Source organism: Malurus melanocephalus, unplaced genomic scaffold (genome assembly GCF_030028575.1).
Source record: "Malurus melanocephalus ecotype Western Australia unplaced genomic scaffold, MMel_1.1 scaffold_2, whole genome shotgun sequence".
Lineage (NCBI taxonomy): Eukaryota > Metazoa > Chordata > Aves > Passeriformes > Maluridae > Malurus > Malurus melanocephalus.
Window position 1 is genome coordinate 7418452 of NW_026623234.1, and position 18595 is coordinate 7437046.

The 18595-nt window shown below is 43.5% G+C and overlaps 2 protein-coding genes across 2 annotated transcripts; both read left to right on the top strand.

The window, feature by feature from the left end:
- Nucleotides 1-529: 529 nt before the first annotated feature.
- Nucleotides 530-3424, top strand: LOC130572420 (disintegrin and metalloproteinase domain-containing protein 20-like). Its single transcript, XM_057364118.1, is given in 2 exon segments — nucleotides 530-875; nucleotides 878-3424. Coding segments are annotated over 2 exon segments (2616 nt in total). The 3' UTR covers nucleotides 3148-3424.
- Nucleotides 3425-6065: 2641 nt separating this feature from the next.
- On the top strand, nucleotides 6066-14731 carry SYNJ2BP (synaptojanin 2 binding protein). Its single transcript, XM_057366886.1, has 4 exons — nucleotides 6066-6453; nucleotides 10936-11072; nucleotides 12558-12653; nucleotides 14124-14731. The coding sequence occupies exons 1-4, from the start codon at nucleotides 6387-6389 to the stop codon at nucleotides 14262-14264; spliced, it is 441 nt and encodes a 146-aa protein (XP_057222869.1). The 5' UTR covers nucleotides 6066-6386; the 3' UTR covers nucleotides 14265-14731.
- The last annotated feature ends 3864 nt before the right edge of the window (nucleotides 14732-18595 follow it).

Here is an 18595-nt window from a genome sequence, read left to right on the forward strand (position 1 = left end):
CAAAACAGGGATGACAGCCAAGTGTAGATGTACCTGTAACTGTTCCCTTTCCATTGCTTTCCTTTCCCTTTCCAAGTCTTTACAAAGGACATGATGTGGGAAAATGSCTGCTGTGTTAAGTGCTGTATGTAATTAAGGTAGCAGCTGTGGTGTGGATAGGTTCGAGGCTTTTGTACTTGGTACAAAATAAAGTCTGCATCTATATTATAGAATGTAGTAGAAGTGAATTCTCCCCTGGTTCTACCTTTTTGCTGGGACGTGTGTATGCTGTGGTAGCTATAGTAAGGTACATGCTAAGGTCACCACAGGGAATATTTCTGTACTTTTTCTTTTCAGACTCTAAGCTTTTCCAGATATTCTCATGAGCTGAAATAGCCTGTTTCTGTCCAGTCACAAATTACCCTATAATAAAAAGAGAAAAAAAAAAAAAAAAAAAAAAAAAAAAAAAAAAAAAAAAAAAAAAAAAAAAAAGCAAAACACAAGCTTTTGAGATTTTTAAACTAGTTTTTCCCATTTGTGGTCTACCGAAATGATCCCTTTGCTCAACAGAGACATCTGTGACAAGGAGTGTGAAGCTGAACGGGGGACTCTCATCGCTGTATGCCTGCTCAGGAGAAGTACCTTATTTGAAATGAAGATCATTAAAAGCTGTGTTTGTGGGTGGCTAATTTATTCGTTCCTCCACACGAGAGGCTCAAAGAGCAGGGAGGGCTGTCTGGAGGAGCCCGGGCAACGCTCGGCGACGCGCCACGGCCGCCGGTACCGTTTCCCGGGGAGCGGGCGCCGCTCTCTCGGCGGGCCCGGCCCGGCCCGCACGGCGGCAGTTGGAGCCTCGGGCGGTTCTGCCCGCGCCGGGTCCTTGCAGTTTGTATCCCCCGCGGGCGGGGCCGGCCGGTGCCAGCGGCCGCGATGGGCCCGCTGCCGGGGCTCCTGCTGCTCCTGCTGGGCGTGGCGGGGTGCCCCGGGGCCCGGGGGGCGCAGCCCGCGGAGCCGCGCGCCGCCTGGGTGACGGTGCCGCGGCAGCTGAGCCCCCGGCTCGGCCGCGACGCCCCGGGCGTGTCCTACTGGCTCAAGGTGGCGGGGCGGCCGCGGGTGCTGCGCCTGCAGCCCAGGCAGGGCCTGGTCTCCCGCCCCTTCACCCTGGTCACCTACGGCCGGGACGGGGCCCGTCGGGAGGAGCACCCCTTCGTGCGGGACAACTGCTTCTACCAGGGCGAGGTGCTGGGGAGCCCCGGCTCCCTGGTAGCCCTCTGCACTTGCGGCAGGGGCCTCCACGGCGTGCTCTGGGTGGGGGATGATACCTACCAGATCGAGCCCGTCCCCAACGATCCGGCCTTTCGGCACATCCTCTACCGCATGGAGGAGTCCAACAGCTCCGAGGGAGCCGGCTGCGGACTGACGCCGGAGGTGCTGCGGCAACAAAAGGCTGTGCTGCCGTGGTTCAAGGCTCCCAAGATAGACGAGGAGAACGAAATGCTGAACGACTGGTGGACGCACATCAGATATGTGAAGATAGTAGTGGTCGTGGACAATGTGCGGTATGTGAAGACAGGCAGGAACAAAGCTGAAGTCTTGAAGCATATCATGCAAATCATCAACGTTGGAGACACCTTGTACAAACAGCTTTCTGTCCGTCTGTTTCTTATAGGACTGGAGATCTGGACTGAAAGCAACCTTGTAAATGTTAGTAAGTCTATTCCCAGTGTACTTGGTCAGTTTAACCAATGGAGAAAGACAAACCTGTACCAACGGTTGCGCCACGATGTTGCTCACTTATTTGCGTTTCAGTGGTTTCAAGGCAGCCTGGGATTGGCATATATAGGGACAGTGTGTGATAAACACTGGGCATCGGCTGTTATTTCCTTCACTGAGATGAAGCTGTCCGAAATTTTTATCACTTTTGTCCATGAGCTGGGCCATAATCTTGGGATGAGCCATGATAAACCGCATTGTAAATGCAGGCGCAAGACATGCATTATGTATGAACACAATGCTGAGACCGATTCATTCAGTGACTGCAGCTACAAAAACTACTTTGACCTGCTTGGAACTGGCGCCGCCTGCCTTCGTCAACCACCAGCACCTGGCACTTTCTACACCTCGAACCGTGAATACTGTGGGAATAAGATAGTAGAAAGTGGAGAGCAATGTGACTGTGGTTCAGCACCAAGCTGCAGAAAAGATCCTTGTTGCCGCGCGAACTGTACATTTACTGCAGGTTCGGTCTGTGCATCTGGAAAATGCTGCAAGAACTGTAAGATTCTTCCAGCAGGGACAGTCTGCAGAGCAAGTACTGGCAGCTGTGACTTGCCAGAGTATTGCAATGGGATTTCCCCTCGGTGCCCACTGGATGTATATGTACAAGATGGAGCGCCTTGTGAAGATGGTGGTGTTTATTGCTATCATGGAAAATGTTCTTCCCATGGTGAACAGTGCCAGCGTCTCTTTGGCAAACATGCCAGGGTTGCTCCTTTGGCTTGTTTCAAAGCAGTGAATACTCAAGGTGACCGCTTTGGGAATTGTGGTATTCGTGATAATATCCATTTTACAAAATGCAGTACTGAGAATATCTTATGTGGTAGGATTCAGTGTGAAAACATAGTCAAATTACCTTTGTTGCAGAGCCATGTAACACTGGTCCAAACTCCTGTTGGGGATAAAAATTGTTGGGGTCTTGACTATCACGTAGGGATGCCAACAGCAGATGTGGGAGCTGTGGAAGATGGCACACCATGTGGTAGAAATAAGCTTTGTATCAACAGGACGTGTGTGAGTGTTGTAGTGCTGAACTATGACTGTAACGTGACCAAGTGTCATGACAGAGGAGTGTGTAACAATCGTAAGAACTGTCACTGCGATTATGGCTGGGCCCCTCCCTATTGTGCATTGGAAGGATTTGGAGGTAGCATTGACAGTGGACCCCCTCCAGCCAGGAAGACTACTTCTTCTCAGAGAAAAAAAGTAAGACTAGCACTATTTGTTTTTTATTCTTTATGTATCCTCGGAGGATTCCTTGCCTTCCGTTATAAACAGGAAATAATGGGATGGCTTGCGAAGGCCCAATTCCAAAGAATGTGGCTGTTGTTTCAAAGACTGAAAAAAAAGGAAATTCCTAAAGAAAACGGACCTGCTAGCGAGTCCAAGTAAATCAGCAGTAGTTCTGGATGCTCYTGGGGGAATCTCCCATTAGCAGAGCCATCTGATAACTCACCAAAATAACAGGTTTTGAACAGCTCTAATCTCATGTGATACCATTAAATGCAGCGTCAATGTTGTCTCTGTTTATTTTATTTCAAGGTGATAAGTGCAAGTAGTAAGGCATGCTGTTCTTTGTACCCTGAGCTCTTAAACTGATGTAATTAAGTAAACTGCAGGTATTATGTTTATGCTTCATATTAGCAGTTTAAAAATGCAAACTTCTTAAAACAGGTGTAGATAAATTATTTGCTTCAATTTTCTCCTTCACCTATTGTTTTCTTCAATTCAGTGGGTGATGTTTGGGAACATCTTCTGTCCTTCATTAACAACCAAAGAGAAAAAATTGCACTTGCTGTCTCTGCTGGGTTCCTTCCAAGCAAACCCTTCTGTATTTCTATGATTTAATTCACATCTGTTACACACAAACAGGTAAGGAACAGGTATTACAGTGAGATGCAGGTATCTGTTTCACAAATGCTTCCAGCCTTCTACAGGGAGCAGCCCTTCAGGAGACAGGCTGATCATAGGGAACAGGGTCTTTCGTGAAAGAGTGGAGAAGGATATCCAGATCACACCAGTAAGCATTACATTTCTGAACCATAATATATATGCCTACAGTGTAGGGGCAATCTGGCATTTCACAAGAACAGATTGTTTTTATTTTCTGGGAATTTTCCAGTGCGTTGACTGCTGGCTGCTTCTGAGAAGTGCTGTGTATTTTATTGTCACTAAGAGGAGCTGTCTGGGGAGTTGCCCAAGTTAACTGGATTTCTAAAATATTTGRAACTATTCTGCAAGTCTCCCTCACCTAGAATTCCTGCAATATTTGATAGATGCTTTATCTGACTATCTCAGAGGGTTTCTCTTGGTTTACTAAGTGCTTGTTTCTTCAGCTGTGACTGAATGTGGCCCTGCAGCTCTATGGAGTGCCACACAGAAGCGTAGTTTTCATTTTTTAAACACAAGATAAAATATGTCTAACTTCTGAAATACCATTCAATAAGTTTTATTTTTATTATTTATATTAGAGCAGTAACTAGACCTTTCTATCAGATCAGCATGAAGAGAAGTCTRTAGTCCAGATTACAGAGAAAACTTCTTTTTATAGGTTTTCAGGATAACGGGCTATAATGCACTTGTCAGCTAACRGAAGAAGTATTTGTATTTAGAAAGYGAGCACAATTTTAGCAAATGTTTTGTAATGGCAGGATAAGTACTCCAACACTTGGGAACATTTGGGAAGAAGGATGTTGGTGACTCTGCAAATTATGATGATGAACGCTTGCTGCCTCCCAAATATATAATTTATGTTTTTAGAATATGCATTTTCCTGTAATATTTTTTTATCATGATTGTGTCCTGTATCCAAAAAGGGCYGATTACATTGTGATGGGATGTGAAATACAAAGGATGTGATTTAGAGTTTTCCACAGCTTTTTATCTAGAGCAAATGGGTCCTTAAATAGTTAACTATACGTGTCTGTGGAAATGAGGTAACACACTATTTGTTCAGCAGACTGTGCTTATTGTCACGATAAAAAATGGATAGATTTGATTAGATTATGAAAACCTAATCCCGTGTTTATGTAAAAAGGCAAGATGACTGCTCCTTGACTAACACCCCAGATTTATTCCTCATAACCAGAGACCTTTTTCAGAGGTGGATGGGAGTGGGAGTGGTGTCCTTTGAGAAATAACAATCATAATTCAGGTGTTGCAAACAAGGAATAGGTAAGAGACAAGGGAGGTGTGGATTAATTGAAAGATGGAAATAAAAAGTAACACAAGCACTACACTGAGAATCTTTAAAATATCTRTGCACGACTAGTACCTACAAAGACTTTTTTATTTTGCTTTTTAAATACAAAAAGAGTGGCACAAATTTCAGGTTGCCACCTTGGTGGCCTGCCATCGTTGATCAGTAGTATGCTCTAAATTGCCAAATATAGATCTATGCTGAGACAGTGAAACACCAGAGTCAGGGAGTTCTTATTTACAGGCCTGCATATTGAAGAGACAGAGGTGTAAATGAAAGCACAATTTAGACTAGAAAGCTTACTAGCAAATGCAGTTTTGGAAAAAAAATAAGTAATAAAATGCTTTAGTTTCCATTTTTCTCTGTGCTTAAAGACTGAAAAAACAGGACATATTCAGGAGGAGGCTCAGTGAGGTTTGGATAGGGGCATTTTTGTACACTTTTCTCCTATTTCTTCTTGGGCCATATGAGCAAGACAAACATGTATCCCAACAAATCGAATCTATGTCTTATAAAATGTGTGAACTCCCTTGCTAAGGGGAAAATATCCCTTGAAAATATTGTTGTTTCTCCTTGAAAATATTGTTGTTTCTGATTTCAACACAGCAATGAAAAACTTGGTATTTCTCGTGGTTTGTTAGAAATGTCCCAGTACTCTGAAGGTGCTATGAAGGCGCAAGTCTCAGTTCAGTTCCTTGTTGCCTATTTCCACATAATCTATTGGTTCAATAAACCCTGAGGTGCAGAGTCCCAGGTTCAAGTGGCTCCTSTTAGACAGCAAGTTGAACTAATTTGCCCTTCATTGCTGTTATCTGTTTTGTACAGTTTTGGGGAAGTTGARGAAGTTTCTCAAATTCTCAAACCAAACACCTTCTACAGGACATAGTTAAGTATTTCTTGCCCCAGCAGTGGCAGGCAGCATGGGGATTTTGCGTACCATTTGTGTTTCTGAATCTAGATCACTTTATTGCATCGCAGGATAACTCGGCACTGGCATGGATGCTCTCTGTCCTACTSGCCTGCATTGGGCTTTTGCTCGTGCCCAGCAGTGTCTGATCTGATTTTGTTTGCTCTGAGGACAAGGTCTGGGAACAGGACATGCATCTCCTTTCTCTGCTGCGCCTGCCCCAGAGTACTATCGCCTTTTCCTTAACCTTCCCGAGTACACCGGCTCCAGCCTGGGGAGCAAGGCAGGGCCAGGCGCAGAATGCCGCTCGGGGRGCAGGAGGACGCTGCGCTGGGTTCCCCTGAGCCCGCTCCCTTTGCGCCTCTCTGGTGAGCGCCGGTGGGAGCAGCCCCGTCCCTCGGGGGACGCGCCGCCGCCAGCGCTTCCCGCCGTGCGAACTACAACTCCCAGCGCTCCGCGGAGCGGCGGCGGCCGAGGAAGCGAGAGCGGCTGCCCCTGGAGCCGAGTTCTCCTTCAGGCCGCAGCATGAACGGCAGCGTGGCGGGCGGCGGTTACGCCGAGGAGATCATCAGCCTCACCCGCAGACCCTCAGGTAAGGCGGGGCGGCCTCTCCGCGCCGGGTCCGCGCCTCCCGGGCCGGGGCAGCGGCGGCGCCGAGGCCTGCGCGGCCCCCGGGGAGGCCGGAGCGGAAGCGCGGGGTGGCGGCGGCCGGAGCGGGCACCGGGAGGCTGCCGGCGGCCAGSACGGAACCGCAGCGCCCAGAGCTGCCGGCCCCAGCGGCCTCCCGTGCCGCGGCGTGCCCCTGGAAAGAGCCGTGGCGGATACGCGTGCGGGAAAAACCCGTGCCCTGCCTGAGGCAGAGCTGGGCGGGTCAGGGTCGGTTCCTTGCGGGGGCTCCGGCAGAAGCTGGTGTCCCGCGAACAACTCGCCTCTGGTTTCTCCGCTGGTTTTCCCAGGAAGTTGCCGTCTCCAGTGGAGCTCCAGTTGCTTCCAAGTGAGGCAGCAGCCGCGGGGCGCCCAGCCGTGCTGGGTGTCTGAGTCAGGGGCCATTTGAAAACCATATGCCCAAGTGACCACGTCCTGTACTGTCAGCTTGGCGTTCATCGTGCAGCGGATCTTGAGAGGCTTTGGGGTGGTGAGAGAGAAGCATAGGCTCGAAGGAAGAGGGAATAGGGCAATTTGTGGAGCATCTTTTTGGCTTTTCGTGTCACAACAGCGTGTGTGCTCATAGAAACATGGCATTTTTACAGGATTTATGGTGCCATTCAAATCMCCCTTTCAGAAGTGAGGCAAGTTGGCACCAAATGTACAGCTCTGAAGCAAAATCCTGGCAATGGAGAATGGCAGGCTCCAGGGGGCCTTTTGGAGCTAGACCTGTACTTTGGTGTGTGATGTTTTTATTTAATTAAAACGAGCATGAACGAAAACGTGGCAGCCCTTCTGTCTGCACAACTGCTGGGTGCGGCTGCTGGCTGGCCTTGGCTCCGTGGACTCCCCAGAGCCCACATGGTTGGCGTGTGTGCCATTTTTCTTTCTCTGGGGTGGAGGTGGGTACTGTGCAGAGCTGGAGTTGTTAGTGGCCCCCTTGCTGGTGATAAGAASCCAGAAGAGTGTGAGCCCAGGGAGCAGCCCTTTGCCTTTCCTGCTCGCCAGGTTGGCTTCTGGTTTGAAAGGTGTGTAGCCCTGCCTGTATAGCCATGAGCTTAAGCTAATGAAGTTGTGATTATCAGTGAAAATTGTACCAAATGAAGCCRGTTCTGAAGAAAAGACTGTTTCCATACATCTGGGAACCTAAATTTTAAGGTAAGGGAATGTTAAAGGGCAGAGTTGAGAATGGTCTTGAATGTGGCTGCTGTGATTTTGGTCTCAATTGAGCATGAGCCAACAATGTGCCAAGAAGGCCAGTGGCATCCTGGCCTGTATCAGGAGCAATGTGTCCATCAGGACCAGGGAAGAAGTGATTCTTCCCCTGTACTCGGCACTGGTGAGTCCACAGCTTGAGTGCTGTGTCCAGTTCTGGGCCCCTCAGTTTAGGAAGGATGTTGAGATACTTGAATGTGTGCAGAAAAGGGCAACAAGGCTGGTGAAAGTCTGGAACATAAGCCCTACAAGGAGCAGCTGAGGGAGCTGSAGTCGTGATAAGGAGGCTCAGGGAGGACCTTATCACTACAACTCCCTGAAAGGAGGCTGTARCCAGGTGGGACTTGGCCTCTTCTCACGGCTGACCAGTGACAGGATGAGAGGACGCACCCTCAAGCTGCGCCATGGGAAGTTTAGATTCATATTAGAAAATAATACTTCACAGAAAGAGTGACTRGGAATTGGAATGGGCTATCCAGGGAGGTGGTGGAGTCACCATCCTTGGAGGTGTTTAAAAAAAGACTTGATGAGGYACAGTGCCTCAGTTTAACTGATAAGGTAATGTTAGSTCACAGGTTGGATTCGATCATCTCAAAGGTCTTTTCCAACTTAGTTTATTCTGTGAATCTGTAGYTACCATGAGCAGCATTTGTCCAGTCACTGGAATGGGTGGTGCATCTTCAGAATAGGTTTCTAACCGTGTTACTTGATTTGAAGGTTGTACAGCCCTTTACGGCCTTGATGCACTTGCCATGTGAATTATTATTCATTTCTGTGGAAGGAACAAAACACTGTTACCTGTGAAGTACAGTTGAATACTATAATTTCTTGAATTGCAGTTTTGGCTGCAACTTTTAAAATAGATCTGATGCAAAACATTTCTGGCAAAAGTTTGCATCAGTTGTGAATGTATTTCCAGTGACAGGACAGTGTGTATATGTCTCTTTGTCAARTTTTCTTGTATTCAGTCTCTTGTTTCCTAATCCTGCCAGTCATGATTTTTTTCAAGGCCTTTTTGAGGGATTTTTTTAGTTTCAGAGAGGCTGAGGCATAGGGAGGTCTGCAGTCTCAGGGAAGGTCAGAAGTTTAGCCCAAAGCCTGCTTTTAAAGCTCTGCTGTTCTGTTTCTGGTCCCTTGTAGACAAGAGATTTAGTGCTATGTGCTCTCTTCCTCCCCTTGCTCCTTTCCTTCCAGCTGTGCTGTGTTTCTTTCTATGGCTGCATGAACTGGAAGGGAGAGAATAGCAAAGAGCTTGAGGTTTGATAGGGAAGGTATTTTTAGCTAGAGTGGAAGTCTTAAGTGCTCAAAAGACACAATGAAAAAGCCCTGTGAATACTTGGTGTAGCACAAACTGCTGCCAGCTTGTCATGAAGATCTGTTTCTGCTGATGAAAGCTTTGACTCTTGATTATTTTTCCAGTTGTGGGTAAAAAGTTGCAAAGTGTATACTTTTTTTTCATACATGTATCTATTTGAGRGGTTTTATGTATGAGAGAGAGAATAAATGTGTTCTGAAACCCTGATTCCTTCTTTCTAGCTTTTTAGTAAGTGTTGATTAAACCTTACACTTTCTGTAGTATTGATCTCCCCCTTTCCTAGCTTATTTGCTYTATGGCAAATAATTTTTAGGTGTGTGGCTTCTAAAATTTTTTTTCTTTCCAGTTTCTGTTGAAAGGTGTATTACTGTGCACAACTGGACCTTCTTGGACTAGATATTAGTCAAGTTGAAACATCAGTATTTCTTTAATTTGCTCTTGCTTTCATTTWCTTCCTCACTTGTCTGAAGCTGCCAGGAAGGGAAGGAAAAAAAAAGGTGTGGCAAAATTGCTGCTAATATTTCTTTACTTCCCAGTTGTAGATGCACACTTAAAATAGCATGAGTCATTTTGTAAATGCTTTGATCTCCTGTGACTAATTTGAAATGCTGCTTCCCAGCAGACACAGAGTAGTTTTACTTTCATTTGAAGCTCTCCTTCCCAAGGTCTCCAGTCCCAACTTCGAGAGAAAATTAAAAAAAAAGCAAAAACAAATAAATCAGCCTGGCTGAACATGGGCAGAATTTGCCTTCAGCTGTTCTTGACAATAGCTTTTGGATGACTGGTTTATGTCAGAAAAAAAAAGTTGGTTTTTTTTCCATTTACTTTGATTGTATATTTGATTTTTTTTCTTTTTCCTTGGCTTTTCTTTCTTTTTTTTTCTTTGAAGGCTTCTTAGGGAATTTTTCCTGTCTCATGTCATGTATTTTTATTTAGGGAGAAACAYAGCTGCATGCATGATGGGGAATGTACTCTCGTAATCTGTGGGTTTCCAGATTTTAAATTCAATTTATTCTTCTGGGTTTTGATGAAACAAGAAGTCTTAACTTTAATCCAGAAGCTGGATCCAGCTAGATGTCTGTAACTGAGGCTTACTCTAAAGAATAATACAAAATSGCAAAAAATGTGAAGTGGACATCAGTTCTGTTAAATGTATGTGTGTTTCTTTTTGTTTTGCTTTAAATCTGCAAACTTTATTTTTATTTCCTGTAGTGTTTGAATTCATGAAACAGAACAAAGTATACAATTTGAAGTAGCTTCATGTAAGCTAATCTTATTCTTGGAGGCAAAGCTTACCAGTTGCAGCTCCTCAGATGTGGAAGGGGAGTCTTTCTTGAGCTCTAGGTGGCCTCAAGCCGATAGTACAGTTCTGCTTGCCTGTTTCCTCATCTGTAGGCAGGGTCTAATGCTCCTCGCCTTTTCTTGCCCTATTTCCCAGCTCACAAAATGCTTGTCAGAGGTGATTTCTTGTAGCTCAAAGGTAGTGATTTACTATAGCCTCATGTGAAATGCAGAATACGTTTCTTTTTTTACATGCTATGCTGAAGAAGTGTATTCTTGCTGAGGGCTGAATCAGCATCTCAGAAATGATGGCATGTCTGTCAGTATTCTCCAACACTCACCTGAAAATAGCTCACAGATGTTTTGTGTAATGAAGCATCTGGGGTCCTCAGGCATTTAGTTTCTCTCCTCTGCTTTCAAGACCAGTTTCGTGACAATAACTTTTCTAGACAGTGGAAAGGTATTTGGAAAGGATGATGCAGACTTGTATACTGTGAGTTTTTGTATGGTGGAGAAAGCARGACAATGTGGGAGGGTGCAGTCCCCAACAAGAAAGACAGCATGGATATTTGAAGCTTTGAGCTTTTTCTCATCAGCTTTCTCTTTGGCTTGCCTTAGGGTTGGGCTTCAACATTGTTGGTGGGACAGATCAGCAGTACATTGCCAATGACAGCAGCATCTATGTCAGCCGGATCAAAAAGGATGGGGCAGCTTACCTTGATGGCCGATTACAAGAAGGAGATAAAATTKTAGCGGTAAGCCCTTTCTTCTGTTGCCCACTGTGTTCTTGATCAGCGATGTGGTGTGAGAGATAGGTTTTCCATCRCAGTGCACACAATGGAAGGTTGTGGTGAATTCGGTGATGCCAAGCAAACTTCATAGAGGAACTGTCTTGGGGATCTGGGCAGAACTTTGAGCACTGGGGAGGTGAGCGCCTCTACACATGGGCTTATCTCTTCCACCTTCTTGATTTGCTATAGAAGTGCTCCATGGTGCTGTGTTTATGTTTCCTGACTTGCCTCTCAGAGGTTTTACAATCCATCAGATATTCTTTTGCTCACAATGGATCATCATTTACATACGTGTAAATAAACGTTTTCCACCTCTTCAGTTTCCATTTTTTGACTGGTAGCCCGTAATTTCTGATGTTTTGCACAGGGGATTTTTAGTCTATAAAACTTCTAGGCCGTAAAATTCTTGTCTTTATTTGAGCTCCTCAAGAATAACAAGACTGCTTTTTCTTTTAGAAGAGTGTTTTCGAGTGTCTGATGTTCACACCCACTGGTTCTTCATATGGGTGGCAATCATACAAGAAATAAACTTTACAAAGTGATGGGTGAAAAAGTAGCCTCTCCTAGTTGATACACAACCTCTTTATACTCCTAACTTTATTTTACACTTGCTTATTGTGTTGCACGTGTAATATTGTTAGCCTCCATAGACTACCTTGCACTAATTGGAGCCTAGTATTGATCCAGAAAGTGATACTAAGTGAAATGGAGACTATTATTCTCTTTTTCTCGACAGTTTAATATTTACATACTTGTGAAGAGAATGCAGGCACTGGATGTGATCCTAGGGRATACAATTAAGGGTAATTGGGAATGAAAATAAAAATGTAGGATGAATATAATCTCTTAGTGAATGAAATCAAGTCAGTTATAAAACTTAGTGCCATGATATGTTGTTTTAAATTAAGAAAAATCTTAACACATTTAAGTGGATGCCAATACGTATGTAAATAATTTTTTGTTGGTTTTCCTACATCAGTGTGCTTATGAATGTGTGTTTACAGCACTCCCTCAGAGAGGTTTCAAAGGTGCACCAATAGAAGAAGAAGAAACAAGGGAAGAGACGCAAAATAATAATTTTGCTTTAGCTGCTCTTTTATTTTCATTAGCTGGTAGAATCACACCTTTGATTTGTTTCCAGGAAAGCAACAGCATTAGAAGCTGCTATTGACACAACTGTGGTCTTATATTCCTACTTTGCTTCTAGGTAGCTTTTCAATACCTCTGTGTTTTGGCTTGGAGTTTCTTATGTTCTGTCTCAACATGTAAAAATACATCCATAATATGAATGAATGAATAATTTTGGATCTTTCTGATTATAGTATCGTGCCCCAAATGCAGAATTTTGTGAAAGATTTTTATGTCTTATCCTTCCCATGTTAGCCTGCATCATTAAAAACTTGCTCTTTTTACCCTCAGTGTCTGGTTCTCCTTTTCCTTTTTTGCTAGATCAACGGCAAAGACTTGAAGGATTTGCGGCACAAGGATGCTGTGGAGCTGTTCAGGAATGCAGGCTGTTACGTGTCTCTGAAAATTCAGCGCAGGGTATGTTTTACCCTGTTTCTTAGGCTTATTTCTGTCTCTATTTAGACTGTTTCTATGATTGCAGCTATTTCATGAGGAAGGAAAGTACCATGTCCAGGTGCTCAGTGTRATATGTGCATTAAAAAATTTAAAATTGTTTGACCTATGACCTTCTCTCATTGCCTCACCGGTAATTGCCTTGTGTTACTTTGTAACCCTATCAGGGAAGAGGTCAATTTGGAGAAGTCCACAGGTCTTTGTTTTGATGGAGTATGTTTTTTTTTTGCTCACTGATCTCCTTTCTCAGAGGTAAAGGTTTGTGTGTGAAGACAGAATCTTCAGTTATCCACTTTTGTTTCAGTGGCCAAAATCTTACTGGAGACAGAACTCCTTTTGTTTCAGAGTTCATCACACATTTTAGTGTTGGAATGTGTGTGCAGCCCAACGCTACAAGACAGACATTGWGGTGCTGGAATGTGTCCAGAGAAGGATAATGAAGTAGGTGAAGGATCTGGAGCACGAGTCCTATGARGAGCAGCTGAGGCAGCTGGGGGTGTTTAGCCTGGGAAAAAGGAGACTCAGGAAAAACCTTATCACTCTCTACAACTCCCTGAAAGGAGGCTGTAGCCAGGTGGGGTCAGTCTTCTCTCCCAGGTAATAAATGGTAGGACAAGTGGAGATGTCCTCATGTTGCACTATGGGAAATTTAGATTGGGTATTAGGAAGAATTTCTTCACTGAAAAGGTTGTCAAGCMCTGGAACAGGCTGCTGAAGGAAGTGGTTGAGTCACCATCCCTRGAGGCATTTAAAARTTGTGTAGMTGTAGTGCTTRGTTTAATGTTGGACTTGGCAGTGCTGGGTTAGCAGTTGGTAATCTTWAAGGCCTTTTCCAAYATAAATGATTTTACAATAATATGAAAGAGACCTGCCATAGTTTAACTAGACTGGCACTATTTTACAAATAGATACAAAAAGAGATGAATCCTTAATCCCCAGCTAGCATGCAAGTTGACAAAAGAAATACTAAACTACCTGAAGCATATTGGTGGGGAAAGGTGGGTTGAGATCCCTTTTCTATTACCTTAGCAAAGGAGTAAATCTTTTGGACCAGTGTATAAGGCAGGAAAGAAAAACGTGAGAATGATTGATGCTTTTTCCTGGTAAAGAGAGCAGGAAATGGTGTGGTGGCAAGTGCATCAAAAGTATGATTGGGTATGTGTGTGTCGTTGCTCCTGCTTCATGAGGTGTGTCTTGCTCCACTTGACTTCTAGTTTAGAAAACATCAGAGAAACATGAAGGTGTCTGGTAGTGGCTGGGTGCCCTGCAGTGAAGTTCAGTCCATCCAAAGCTGTTTTAACCCTCCCCCATGTGGAGTCTGCAGGTACCTGGGGAAACAATTTTGAACATCCTTACAGAAACACCTAGTCCAGACACAGMGCTATGGGCTCTCCTGTGATAGGTTCTGACACAAATATTTTTTTTTCCTTGTAGTTGCAGCCACAGAATGGCCCTGTGGGTCATCAAGGAGATGGAGAATCAGGTGGGCTTCCTCTAGCAGCCATTCTTGTGCCAGGCCTGGCACTTGCTGCAACAGCARTCTGGATCTTGCTGAGGTATCGACAGCGGATATGAAGAGTTCACGGCTGGGATGTCACTGCATATTTTACACAGCTATGATGTAATTTAAAAATAGAGAATCAACGATTTTGTCACAGACTGATGCCAAAAAGGATCACTGACTATCATCAAAACTGCTGCTGTTGTTCGTATATATTGATTTTGTTGCAGGGTGGATGGAAGCAGAAAGGAAAAAGGGAAGGGAGAAGACTCTGTTTATGTAAAGAGTGGAATAGCTGTATATTTTTGACAAATCTGAGGAGGTTTTGCCATCCTCCTCTATTTTGCACCATGAACTTTCAAACACACTCATCTATTCCACATACTTCAAGATGTAACTTTCGGTTAAAGGGAGTGGGAGTTGGGGTGGTTTTAAATCAAAAACATTTACTAGAGGCTTTGCCTTGTGTCCACAAGATTTTTTTCTTGAAACTAATGAGTCCTGTCTGAACCATGAATAAAGAGAAGCAATATAAAGGGTATATTATTTTTCCCATTGAATTTTTGTTGGTTGTGCTAAATGCCTTAAGAAAAGCATGTAAAATCTGATCTGTGGTTTCACAGGTAAAATCAACAGTGTAGGTGCTGATTTAGCAGTAATATGCAGTATTGGTGAGCTATTTTGCCAGCTGTGGAAAGAGAAGATAGCCTGCCCCTAGAAGATTTAGACTGTCAAAATGATTGCTCATTTTTGGGTCAGGGTTGTAAGAGAAAGCTTTCCACAAAATGGTAGCATACTGGAGAGAGACAGACAATTGAATCACAAGGATAAGTGRTGGCAAGAGATTCGGGCATGCTGAGGCTGCAGAAGAGTCTAAATAGTAAAGAAGCAATAGTTCCTCCATTCATCATGTGGGTTAAGTCTGCATCTCTCAGGTTAGAGGTCTGTTTGGGGTGTTATTTTTTGTGCAGGGAATACTTCAGATGAAGTTTTCTGTAGCAGCTAACTTGCTCTCTGCAGTCAGGAGACTCTTAGGATGATTGAAGGGAGAGAGAGCAGGTTGGGATTGTCCTGGCTATTGCTTGTTCGTGAAGAGTTATGTGATATTCATGAGACAGGCTATCAGCTTTAAGCCAGGGTAAAGCTTAGCAAGTAGAACCAGAGGGAAGAGACCCTCGCTCTGGAAAGCACATTKCTGAATTTACCTGCAGGGTCTCATCTCCTCACTGTGATTTAAATAGCTTTAAATGCCCCAGCTGATAGGAGGACCTGTTTCTCGTGTTTCCAAGAAATCAATGTGTTTTGTAGTTTTTGTAAAAGAAAAGTCAAATGCATGGTCTGGTCTGTATGGTGCCAAAAAAGAGATCATATATGCAATATATGTTTTCAAAGAAAAACTGATGTCTTGGTGCTTTACTTATCTCTGTTCTGTTATTTTTGTAGGATACTGCGGGTGTATTTGAAATTGTTGTGTTTGCTCAGGGCTGTATTCCTGCCATCTGCTGAAGGGGTATCCTGTTAAACGTGGCATTCTTAAATCGCCACCAAGTTTCAGGGCACTTAGACCACATGAAAACTTGCTTTGGCCTATAGACTGCTCTAGTGTAAAGGGAAGAGAAAATGGGAGGAATTTTGCTCCATGTTCTTGGGGGACTTTGGGAACAATATTGGTGTTGGCTGGCCTGGGCTAATGCATGCAGTGACTTGCCTTGGCCTGCAAACCAGTTGTGCCTGATAGCAGAAGGGCTGCTGTGTAGACAGATCTTTGCAGATRCAGCATAACCAGCTTGTTTGTCTGTGATCTGTTTGGAATATTTGGCTGTGGTGTCCATGTGGAGCACATGGCTATATTAAGATGGATGATTAGAAGTTGATGCTGTTTGATCACAGCCTTCAGAATAAAGATACAGTAAGAAAATGTAAGAAAATAAGACAGTAAGAAAATGGCTTGTCTTGTTACCCTTTGCCCAAGATGAGTTTCTGTGATGAGAAGGAGTACGTGGAACAGTCTAGGAGGATGAGGATTTGTGGAAGGTAGGGGTTAGTTTTAGTAATTTCCCATTGAATAAGAGAAAGCAAAGCCTTTGGGATTGTTTCATCTTTGTACTAAATGCTGTATATTTATTTTCTATCATTGTAGAAGAAGTGAATTAGAAAAAATCTAGTGAGGACAGTTGGTAAATACAAATGATCAGAGAGAGTTTTACCTTTTGTTAAAACTTAAAATTTCTGGGGTTCTTTTTAAAAGATAAGTTGAAATCCTGAAGACAAACAAAAAATATCCTAACTGTAATTTATGTTTCTTTTGTTTAAGAACTCATTTGTCATTAATACTGAGAGCAGCTGAAACCCTCAAATACCCATGTTTCTCTCCAATTCTCATCTATTCCCCCAAATGTATTGTGAACTTGCTGATCTGCTGAAGACTGGATTTTCATGTCCATAATTTAAAGATAAATCTGTCTAGTTTGACTTTCTGTGTATTCTGTGCATTTGTGTTTCAGAGTCTTCAGAATTGTATGTGCTAATACTACATGTTTTACTAGGGCATGACAATGAGAAAGAGCAGCCAAACTTGATCTGAAGGTTGGTAGATGCACTGGTTTCTGGCAGTTATTAATTAACACAAACTAGAAAGAAGTGTGTGGGAGGGAGAGCTGTTTCGCTTTCAGTTTGCCTTAAGGTTCCAGCAACTGGTTTGTTAGGTTGTTCTGTCTATCTAATAACTGATAGTCCCTCCCTTTGAGGGGATTTATGTTGTTTAATTGCCTTACCTCTCACATTATTTTTAAGAAATGAAGCCAACTGAGCCCTTTCAGATTCTCTGTGTACAGTACTTTCTCTCTTTTAGTGGTTTCTGTGGCTCTCTTTTCAGTTTCTGTATTGCTTTGTAAAATCCAGACACCCCAACCACATGGGAGTCTCACTATTGCCCATGCCAATGTTCTATACTAAGAGCATTTAATGACATTTCTATCTGCTAATTTTATTTTTTTTTGTTAAGATACAGTAAGTATAAAGCACATTTAAGCCAACATCCAAGAACCTGCTTTTCTTAACTTTTGCAAGTCTCTTAGTGGCGTACAGCTTTGCCCTTCATTTGCTGTCTCAAGTGCCCTAAGGAATCTGTGAACCACAGAAAAAAAACACCACTTCCACATGAGGGGTAAATTCTCTTAGTCTGTGGGTCAAAAGAGTGATTCCATTTGGTTATAATGTGACACTAGGAGCAAGTGAAGTGTTAAGTGCCAGTATATTCCAACTTTTAAGTCCTTGTCCATGCCTAATGTGACCTGCATGRTGTGGGGGAAGGTGTCTGACTTTGCATTTTGTTGAATGACTGCACCTCCTGTTTGCATTGGCTGTGCACTGACCAGCCCAGATTACTCCCTCTGCCTTGTCTGCTGTATTATTTACCAGACCACTATCTTTAGCAACACTGGTTTTGCATTCTGCTAGATCATCGACAAAAATAGTGAATGGGGTTTAGTACAGAGGCAACTTCCTCCTATGGTTATGATTTTTCAATAGATGTTGGCATCTCCTGATTATTGKATTCTTTGTTTAATGGATGCATTTTGACAGTATATGGCACTGATTTTTAACATGTGTCAGCATGTTGCATAGTACTAAACAGATTATGTCTGAGTAGTAAATAAACTTATTCTGTTCTCTTGCTGGCAGAAGCAAGAGAAAGGTGAGGATTAGGCCAGGTGAACTTTATGAGCCTGTCTTTTTCCCTGTCCTCTTTCCTTGTTTATTGGTGTGGGTTTTATTTATGGAAGTTGTTTTTCTCATGTTGAAGGAAAGAACTGATAACTTGCTAATGGGGCAGTGCTAATGTGGGCCCAAAGGAAGGCTTGCACAAAGAAATCTGAAGAAGGGCCTTAACTATACTCTTGTCCTCAGGGTTTTCCTCATGACGCTTTAGGCAGACTCATGCCACATCCATGCTTGGCACATGTCATCTCTGGAGCTCTGCTCTCTCTCCACATGTGCAGCTGAGGGGGACTYCAGGCCTTTCAAAGCTTCCTTCAGGACAAGTCTTCATACAATGAGAACCTGCACAGATTTAAATGAAGAGCAGTATTGAGCAGACTCTAAACAGCTTTCCTTGTCATATTTGAAGCTTTTGTCCTTACTGTTGCAACTGTAACTGATCGTGAGCAAACTTGACTGTAGAGTGACTTGATATTTCTTACCTGGCTCTGAAACTGATCTTCCTGGGTTAACTATAAACCACTGAGGGAGCACTGTGTAGGTCAAGGATATGGCCAACAAATCTGATGAAACTTAATTTTCTTCTAATGTTAATTAGAAGAGAGTGTTTGAATCAATACTGAAATTATACAACACGGTATTTTATGGGCTCCACTGCATTTTGCTTGGAGGTTGAAAAAGGATC